The 9,656-nt window shown below is 54.3% G+C and overlaps 2 protein-coding genes across 2 annotated transcripts; one reads left to right on the top strand and one right to left on the bottom strand.

Annotated features, from left to right (window-relative positions):
• Positions 1 to 1,544: 1,544 nt before the first annotated feature.
• On the bottom strand, positions 1,545 to 2,926 carry LOC128136616 (proline-rich protein 22-like). The gene is made up of 3 exons (XM_052776539.1): positions 2,909 to 2,926; positions 2,342 to 2,648; positions 1,545 to 1,960 (listed from the first exon to the last, which is right to left on the bottom strand). The coding sequence occupies exons 1-3, from the start codon at positions 2,924 to 2,926 to the stop codon at positions 1,545 to 1,547; spliced, it is 741 nt and encodes a 246-aa protein (XP_052632499.1).
• Positions 2,716 to 4,959, top strand: LOC128137673 (la-related protein 6-like). The gene has a single exon (XM_052778801.1). It carries the CDS (start codon positions 3,657 to 3,659, stop codon positions 4,878 to 4,880), a length of 1,224 nt encoding a protein of 407 aa, XP_052634761.1. The 5' UTR covers positions 2,716 to 3,656; the 3' UTR covers positions 4,881 to 4,959.
• The last annotated feature ends 4,697 nt before the right edge of the window (positions 4,960 to 9,656 follow it).

The raw sequence follows: 9,656 nt of genomic DNA, 5'->3' as shown, positions 1-9,656 counted from the left end.
CCGGCTCGCCTCCGGCGGACCGGCAGCCTGCCGCACCGGCCGCTTCGCAGCTTCCCGTCCCGCCACCCCCGGGCGGCCAGCGGGCAGGAGGCACCCCCCGCCCCCGCCCCCGCCGGAGGGGATCGCTCGCCTCACCGGCGGTCCTTGCGCTCACCCGCTGCCGCCGAGACCCGCGCCCCGCGCGACGCCACGCTGCTCCCGGGCACCGCGCACGCGCCGGCCGCCGACGGCGCGCCGGAAGGGCCAGAGCCGGCGCGCGAACGCAGGGCTGCCCCAGGCGCAGGACGGCGCGCTGTGGCGCATGCGCTCTGGAGGCGCGTACGCACGGCCGGTCGGGGAGCGGGCGCAGCGGGAAGCCCGAAGAAAACGACGCGAAACCGGCAACAAAACTACACCTCGCGCCGCGCAGCAGGGGCCGCGGCGGCAGCGAGGGCTACGCCGCGCCGCACGGGCCCGAGAGCAACGCTGCTGCCCGGCCGCCGAGTCCGCGAAAACGACAGCTCCCGGCATGCCCCGGGAGGCACCGTGGCGGACCGGCAGCTCCGTGCCCCAAAGACTACAGCTCCCGGCATGCAGCGGGAGGCAACCGTCCCTGCGTTCTGACCCGGCGGGACACCGCTCCCGTTTCCGTTTCCGTTTCCGCCCACCCGCCCGCCGGCGCAGCCGCAGTCCCCGCCGAGCCCCCAGCGCCGCCCGGGCAGCTCCCGCGCGCTCCCGCCGCCCGGCTTCGGCTCCAGAAAGTCCCCGCCGCCGGCTCCGGCGCGGCACGGCGCGGCGCGGCACCCCCCCGCCCGGCTCTGTCTCCGGGCACGGCGCGGCCCCGCTGCCGCTCCGTGCGTCCGACACGGACCCCGCCGTCCTCCTCGGGGCTTTCCCCGGCTCGGATCTGGGGCTCGGCAGGGCTTTCGCACCTCTTGGGTGCTGTTTCTTGGTGCCCCCTGCTCTCCCGCCCCCTCCCACACAGGCACGGAGCGGCTCTGGAGAAGGAGCTTGTAATTGAAAAGACGAGAGAAAAGGTCCCCTCCAAGCTGGGCTGACCCCTCCCTACCCCCCCTCCCCGGCCCCCCCTTCAGCAAATACCCCCACTGCCCCCATCTCCATCCCTCGCATCCCTGTCTAATCCCCGCCCCCCCCCTCACACCCCCACGTTGGCTGCCAGAGCCCTGCGCTTGCTGGGTGGCATTGGCAAGGAGCTCTGCGCCTGCCTCTTCCTCGGCTTGGCTGCCACGGCAGGCGGGCATGGTGGCAGGTCCAGCCCCGCATCCTGCCACGGCTCCTGGGGCTCCATCCCGCCGCTGCTGTTGAATGTTTTGAGGCTCAGCGTGGCGTTGCTGAGCTCGGGGGTGCAGTACTCAGGGGTGAGCAGCTCCTCAGGCAGCGAGAGCGAGCTGAAGTCGCGGTCGGGGGTGGCTGCGCCGGTGCCGCCGGTGTCCCCAGGCGTGGGGCTGCTGCTGGGAGCATGCTGGTTGACCGCCAGCCTGTCCAGGGAGCAATCAAAGAGCATGAGGGCCTCTTGGAGAGCCACTTTCTCAGCCACGGCAAGGTCATCTGCAGGCTCCCCAAGGGCTCGGCTGGGGAGGAACGTCGCTCCCCGGGGGGACGTCGCTGCCCGGGGCTGCCCCCGCAGGGGTGGCCGTGCTGGAGATGTTGGTCTTCGCCAACTGCCCCTCGGTGTGCTGGTAGCCGGGGATGGCTGTCAGCAGCACCGGAGGGGCTGGGGCCACCCCGCTCCTCTGATTTTCGTAGGGTGCGAGGTATTGTGGTTGGCCCTGGGGGGTCCCTGGGTCAGCCCAGGCCAGGGGGGCCCCGCAGCCCCCGGGACCCCACAGGGCAGCACCCGGCAGAGAAGCGGCGCCTTGGCCAAGCGTGGCGGTGGCCGGTGGAGGCAGGTCGGTGGTTGCCCGCTGGATGCGGAAGACCCGGGGGTCGAAGAGGCAGCCACATGGAGCCCTCTGCAGACCTGTGTGGGTGAGGGGGAGCCGTGCTGGGCCGGGGGGACTCTCCAGGGGCACCCGCTGAGCCGGCCCCGATGGCCGACATCCCCTAGCTCTGGGCCAGGGGCGTGGGGAGCTTGTGGCTGGGGCGATCCCCACGGGGTGAGCTGCTGTGCCGGTGGGACGAGGTTGCAAATCGGGGAGGAGACTCGCATCTAGGAGGTGAAACGGGAGAGGTGGCCCCAAATATTTGGGGAATTCTCTGCAGATCGGCTTTACTGGGCATGCGCCGCCTGGGCGAGGGCAAGGATGCTCACCGGGGCTTGCTGAACCCCCACGCGAAAAGCGCCGGGGGGACGGGTGTGATGGGGATGGCGAAGGTGCCAGAGCAGACTGGGGTGCCGTACCTGCTGGTGGTGCCTGGGGGGCCTGGGGTGCCCGGGCTGCAGGGAAGGGCTGCTCCCGCGCGGGCAGGCGGCACAGGTTGGCTGAGCCTGAGAGAGAGAGACAGGAGCGATGGCCGGCGGTCACCTCTGCTGTTGCCCCGCAGGAGCGTCCCTGGGCTGCAGGGGTTGGGGTCGGTCCCTGCCTCGAGGGTAGAAGGTTTTGGGGAGCACGAATGGCTGGAAAAGCTGGGGCGCCGGGGGGCCCCAGGGCCCAGGCAGTGGGAGCTGCATTGGTGGCCGCGCCATGGTCCCTTCTGGCTGTTGGCTGCTAAGGACTCTTTGGCGTCTCCCCGGAAGGAATGCGGGGGCTCCCTGTGTTCCGCCCCACCCCCAAGAGCCTCCCCAGCTCCTCCTGGGGAGGGAAAGGGTTAAGGGAGGCTGGGGTGCCCCCGGGGCCTACAGGCGGCTCTCAGGGTCTGCGGGTGCAAATCCTCTTGGCTTTCAACAGTATTTTTCCAGTGGGGGAAGAAGAACAGGTTGATTCAGCCGAGCCAAGTGGGGACCAAGCTGCAGCCACAGCCTCCTTGCGCCAGATGGCAAATGCATTTGCGACTATTGCCCGTGCTTCCGTTCGCTGCGTTGACCGGAGTGACGCAGAAATAGGAAAAAGGACCTCGAGGGCGCGAAGGAAGGTCACGCGGTGTCGCTCGGCGGCACGCTTTCCCCCAGCCCTCGCTCCAGTAGTGCTGTCAGGTCTTTTAGTCTCCTGATGGGAAAAGCAGCAGCTCTGGATCCCCCTCGGAGGGGGCGGCGCTTTCCCTGGGTGTGTGACGCCCAGGAGGAGACAGCACCCGCCGCCGCCTGCTCCCAGAAAAGGACTGGATTCTGCACAACATCCGATGATGAGATGCTGGGGCTGTTTGTGCTCTACAGGACCCCAGGGACCGGGTGAGTACATCCCCTCCTTGTACTTGGAGGATTTGGCACTAGCAAGGACACCCTGGTAGGAACACGGGCCTCTCGCTCCCGCTGTGTGAACAGTGTGTGGCCTGGGGGAGTCGGGACAACTGCCGTGAACCGGAGGCCAAAGATCTCTCCTGGCCTGTATCCTGTTAATTAAAGAGATTGCACTCTGTTTGTGAGGCACCTCTGGCTGCAAGATTGTGCAAGGCCATCCACTGCGTAACTTGTGGCAGGGACCGGTGCTGGGGGCGTGAAAGCAACCGCGCTTCTAAAACCATAAAACTCCATTTTATTTCAGAGCGCAGCTGAGTCAGCCCGCTCCTCAACACTCTGCCATCTGCACCGCTGTGGCTGGGACCGGGCAGTGCTGCACATGCCAAAGGCCACCAAGTCACACCTGTGTCCCTGCTGCTTTGCCGGGAGCTTCTGCGGTGCGAGCGATGTTTTGGGGGCTGATCTCTTGGACTGCAGCTACTCCATGCCTGACCGGCAGCTGGTCAGGAGGGTTGCATCCCAGGTGGAATTCCACCTCTCTGACGAGAACCTGGCCAAGGATGCTTTCCTCCTGAAACATGTCCAGAGGAACAAGGTGGGCTTTGTCAGCATCAAACTGCTGACGTCCTTGAAGAAGGTAGGCAGCCCGTTGCGTTGGCCAGCCGGGGTGGGAGTTTCTTCGACCGGCTTTTCGGTATCATGGGTCCCCATCCCTGAGTCCCTGCTGAGCATCCACCCCAGCAAACTGCTGCTGGCCTGGGAGCTGCTGCTCCTGGAGCAGGACATGCTGCTGCTGCTCCAGAAGAATTTCCTCAAGACCATCACAAGGATGTTCAGCCCCTTCGGCACCATCGCCTCCATCCGCATCCTGCGGCCGGGCCGCAAGCTGCCCTCAGGTGTGCGGAAATACACGTCAGACTTCCCCGAGCTGCTGAGCAAGCACTGCGCACTGGTGGAGTACAAGAGCCTGGGGAGCGCTTCAGCCTTGAGGAGCCTTGAGGACCTCGGCCGCCAGAGCGGTCCGCGTGGCGAGAGCATCAGGGTGGTCCGGCTCTGCGGGAAGGGCTCCAAGAAGACACCCGGGGCCGAGAGGGAGGTGGCGGAGGAGCTGGTGGACCAGCCGGGTTGGAAAGCGCAGGCGGTGGCCGCGACCTTCCCCGACGGCCTCGGGGACTCCCTGCTCTGCAGCTCCCCGGAGTTGAACGGTGCCCAGGCGTTGCCACCCCTCCTCCTGCACAAGGACCCCTCGGCACCCTCCCGGCCCGGCAGCAACTTCAAGCCCAGCAATTTCGGCAACGGCTTCAATGGATTGCTCCTCGCCAGCAAAGTCTTCCCTCCACTGGGGACAGGCTTGGGCACAGGCAGCTGCTACGGCCTCTGCTCCAGCACTGAGAGCACCCGTGGCTGCGGCTGGGGGAGTGGGGTGGGTGCCTGGGCACCCTGGCCCAGCAGCCCCTCTCCAGATGCCAAACCTCTTGCCGGCAATCCTCCGGCAGCGACATGGGTGCCTGAGCCCCTCGGCCTGCGGGATGCGGTGCTTTGCCTGCCCCACTGTTGTCCCAAAAGTGGGGTCGTTTACCCGGTGTGCAAAATGCCAATATAGACACAGAGCAGAGGTATTTTATTCCAATTCATGTTTACGCAAAGATGGGGGCTAGGTGGTAATCTGCAACGCTAGCACCCCTCATGCCTAAACGGGCAAGCAATTTGTACAGTTCTGTTAAACATATTCGATTTCCAAAGTTCTTCCCAAAACTATTACTGGGAGTCGCTTATCTAGCACAGTTTCTATTGGGCTAAAGTTTCCCTGCTTGGAATTAAAGGTACAGTGTTCTTTTCTTCTACAGCGCATGCTCAAGGAGAGAGTGGGGGGGAAGTCTTTTTGGTGTGGAATTGGGTTGGTGGTCATGATCTCCCCCTGCCACCTTTACCTTTCCTCCAGTTTTCAAAGATTTTTCTGACTTCATGCCTATTAGCAATTATTCAACTTTTCGGCACCTCCTGGGGTAGGATGTTCCCTTCTTATCAGTCTTTTAGTTCTTCTTCAGGGGCACAGTTGTTAGCAAGGCATGCATTGGTTATACAAAGGGGATCTTGTTTCACAAGACCTTTGTGGCCTTTTTCATGTGGCTTAAGTACATAATTTCTTAAGTACATCATTTCCCCCCTTTGGGACTATGAGATCTCTTCATATGAGTCTCATGAGTCTCACTACTTCATTTTATCGTTCTATATGCTCTAGCCGTGGCTTGTAAAACCAGTCTCTTGACAGAACTTAAAACAACACAAAGTATGAGTGTAGTAATGACAACAGTGATCGAAGTTTAAATTAGGTTTGCCAGCCATCCAGTAAGGGAGGATCCTGTTCCATGTAATATTTTATTTAACCACCCTATTTCCATTGTTGTTCTTTTTCTTTCTTAGAAAAACTTTTTTCTAAGTCCAAAGGTAATAGTCCCCAATTTAAAGGATTGTCTGCCAACTCAGATGGAGGGAGACAAGCGGTTACGCTAACATTCTGGATTTGCCCAAAGGACTGGATAAGCTGTAAAACCAAATTCTCTTGACCTACTGCTAGTACCAAATGGGATATTATAATATTCAGGTTCTTCATTCTCTCAAAGTTCAATGGTCTCAGATTAGCTGAAATTTGAGTTTCCCAGTCTGTGGCTGTCCGCTTTTCCTGATCTGGTTCTGGTGCTCTTTTCACTGGCGTGTAATGAATCCAGGAGTCCATTCCTTCTACTTTGGCTGCAGTATAGGTTTTCAGTAACATGGTGTAAGGTCCTTTCCGCCTTTATCCAACAGGAGAGAGACCTTCTGATTTAGATACCTGTGTAGTGAAGATAAAGCATGCGAAAGGGAAATCAAATACTCTTTAACATCAGCCTGCCCTTTTATATGCATTTGGTCTCCTGTGATGTTAGAAAGATTCATGGGATATGCTTTCCCATAAACAACCGTAAAAGGACTTACTTTCTCTTTGACCCTAGGAGTTACTCGAATTCGTAAAAGAGCTATAGGTAAAATTTCTACCCATTTAAGGTGTGTTTTCTTGACACAGTTTAGCAAGTTGCCTTTTAAGAGTTTGATTCATTCTTTCTAGCTTCCCACTTGATTGTGGCCTCCAAGGGGTGTGTAATTCCCACTTAATCTGTAAAAATTTAGAAAGCCCTTGCATGACTTCTGCAATAAAATGAGGCCCATTATCAGAGGAGATTCCTTCTGGAATACCAAATCGGGGTATTATTTCCTTCAATAAGAGTCTAATTACCTCTCTAGCTCTTTGTTGGTACGGCAAGGGAAAGCCTCTGGCCAGCCAGAAAAGGTATCTACCAATATCAATAAATATTTGTATTGGTTATACCTAGGTAGCTCTGAACAATCTATTTGCCAGTATTCCCCAGGAGTTATTCCTTGTTTCGCAATTCCTCCTATAACCTTTTTCCCAATTTTTGGATTATTAGCACAGCAGATGGTACACTTTTTTTACTACCATGTCTGCTACCCTTTGTATCTTTGGTCCAAAAATATTTCTTTTCGCAGTTATTGTCAATGCGTCTTCTCCTGTATGCATCTCCTGATGTAATCTCTTGAGCAAAATTTCCATCATTCTTTCAGGAATCAATAATGGCGTTAGCGGTGTTATCCACCAACCTTGTCCATTTTTGGAGCAGTCTGTCTGTTCTGCTAATTAATCTTCCTTCTCAGTATATTTTGGTGGTGGTAATTCTAAACGAGGCCCTGGAATTAAAGCCTCTTCAAATTTTGGCTCCTTTAGAGCTGCCTTTTTAGCAAGACAATCGGCCTTCCAATTTCCTTTTATAGTTTCACTATTTCCTTTTTGGTGGGCTTTGCAATGCATTATTGCTACCACCATCGGCTTTTGAATGCTCTGTAATAGTTCTTGTATTTGTGCAGCATGCTTGATTTCAGTTCCTTGTGTTGATAGTAGTCCTCTCTCTTTCCAGACGGCTCCATGGGCACGTACAACTCCAAAAGCATACTTAGAATCTGTCCAAATATTAACCTTTCTCCCTTCACTCAGTGCCAATGCTCAAGTTAAGGCTATTAGTTCTGCCTTTTGGGCTGATGTTTTGGGAGATAAGGATCCTGCCTCTACTATGCCATCTAAGGTCGTCACAGCGTATCCTGACAGTCTCTTCCCATCGCGAACAAAACTACTGCCGTCAGTGTATAACTCCCAGTCTGGATTTTCTAACAGAGCGTCTTTAAGATCCCGACGGCTAGCATATATTTCCTCTACAGTTTGTAAGCAATCGTGTTCTGGTGAACTCTCCGCTCAATCAGTGGAGAGCAACACTGCAGGATTTGTAACTGCAGTGGTCTTGAGATCGATGTCATCTTGTTCTAGTCGTACCACTTGGTATTTCAGCATACGGCTGAGGGACAACCAATGCCCCCCTTTTTGTTCCAAAACTGTGACTACCGTATGTGGTACATACACAGTAATTTCCTGAGATTCCGCTGCAATTAAGATGTCATCTCCATATTGTAATACAGTTCCCTGTCCATTTTCTTTTCTCCAAATCTCTAATTCATTCACCAGCTGATTTCCAAAAATAGTTGGGCTATTCTTGAAGCCTTGTGGTAGAACTGTCCAAGTATATTGTGTCTTTCACCCTGTTTCAGGATTTTCTCACTCAAAAGCAAAAAGCTTTGTTCACTGGTGAGGGTAGTTAGTAACGTATACAGGTTTGCAACTACTGGATGTGTATCTTGTACTCTCTGATTTATTGCTCTAAGATCCTGGACTAAATGGTAATCTTTTCCGTTAGCTTTCTTTACTGGTAAGATAGGTGTATTATATTTTGACTCACATTCTGTTAGCAACTTATATTTTAAGAATTTTTTGAACTATTGGTACCAAGCCAGTTCTCGCTTCTAATTTTAAAGGGTATTGTTTAATTCTTACTGGTGACGATCCTGGTTTTAGATCAATTCTTACTGGTTCCGCTCTCTTAGACCTTCTTGGAACTTCTCCTGCCCAAACGATGGGGATCACTGCATCTTCTGTTTCTCGAGGTACCTTGTCCCTTTTGGGATTTGTATCCTGTAACAACAAGCCTACGGCTTCGACATATTTAGATTGGGGGATTAAAATTGCAACTTCCCCATCCTTGAATCTGATTTCAGCTTCTACCTTTTCAAGTAAATCTCTACCCAGTAAAGTTTTCAGAGAATTTGGCAAATATAAAATCTGGTGAGTAACCCATTGTTTTCCAAGTTTAAATTTCAGGGATTTGAAAAATGGCCAGGTCTCACGAGTCCCTGTCGCACCAATGACATTTATGCTTTTGTTACTTAAATTTCCTTCTAGTGTATTGAAGACCGAATACGTAGCCCCAGTGTTGACTAAAAATTCTGTTTCCTCATCTCCCAGCTTTGCTTTAACCAGCTTAGGTTCTGCTGGGAGAGGTTCCTCCCATCCCCATCAGTCCTCTCCCCCTGCTTACTTCAAAGGCTTCTCTCAGCACAGCCACAAGTACACTTGATTCCTCTTTCCTTTAACATCCCTCTTCCTTAACCCTTTCCTCTTCTTGACCGCTGTAGCCAAACGCACTACCTCATCCATTAACTTCCCTGGTCATTCAGGGACATGTTTAGAAAAATATTTTTCTTGCTGCACATATCCCAGATTTCCACAATAGTAACATTTTCTTCTAGTGTTCCTTCACACTCTCCTTCTCTTTTTCTAGGTCTTAGTTCAGACCCTGTACCTGATCATCTTTCTTCCTAATCCTTATCTCACTTGTAAATTCCTTGCAAAAGCAACTGCCAATAAATCAGCCTCTTGTTGCTTTGCTCCTCTTCTTTTTTTTCTCTCTCTTTTTTTTTTTTTTTTTTGTTTCTGCTGTCGGGGGCCATTTGACCCACAAGGACACTAACTGCAAGTGCATCATTAAAATTCTGTTAGCAGAGCTTGTCTGAGTCCCCCAAAATCACTGGGACGCTCATCAGGTCTCTGCCTGCATTCTTGCACTTTTAGTCCAGTTTACCAATTTACCCCTAGTTCTCCACATGCCCTAATGGCTTCTATTAAATTTCAGAGCCCTGTCTGACAAACGGCTCGGTCTCCTACCCTGTTATAGTCCCAGTTTCGATTTTTTTTTTTTTTTTTTTCCCCCTAGACTGTTGTGCTAGTTCTGCTCAGGGAAATTTAACATTCACCCTTCTCCTTTTCTTATAGGGACATCAGATCCCAGGAAGCAGCTGCAGCCTCTTCCAAGGAAGCTATCCTTGAGATTTTTTTTTTCTTTTTTGGAGGAAGCTCTCCCCTCCGGGATCCACCTGTGACTCCTCCCAGCAACTCCCAGAGTCTTTTGCTGTCTCTTTTAGGGACTTGAGATCCCGGGTA

The sequence above is a fragment of the Harpia harpyja genome, chromosome Z (genome assembly GCF_026419915.1).
Source record: "Harpia harpyja isolate bHarHar1 chromosome Z, bHarHar1 primary haplotype, whole genome shotgun sequence".
Lineage (NCBI taxonomy): Eukaryota > Metazoa > Chordata > Aves > Accipitriformes > Accipitridae > Harpia > Harpia harpyja.
The sequence above is the reverse complement of the archived record's forward strand: the minus strand, read 5'-3'. Positions and strand labels throughout refer to the sequence as shown.

Bases quoted from the DNA above. Each gene is read 5' to 3' on its own strand.
- LOC128136616 (XM_052776539.1), bottom strand. The intron at 1,961-2,341 runs GTACGGCACCCC...TCACCCACACAG, and splicing joins CCCCCAGGCACCACCAGCAG to GTCTGCAGAGGGCTCCATGT.
- LOC128137673 (XM_052778801.1), top strand. From the start codon at position 3,657: ATGCCAAAGGCCACCAAGTCACACCTGTGTCCCTGCTGCTTTGCCGGG.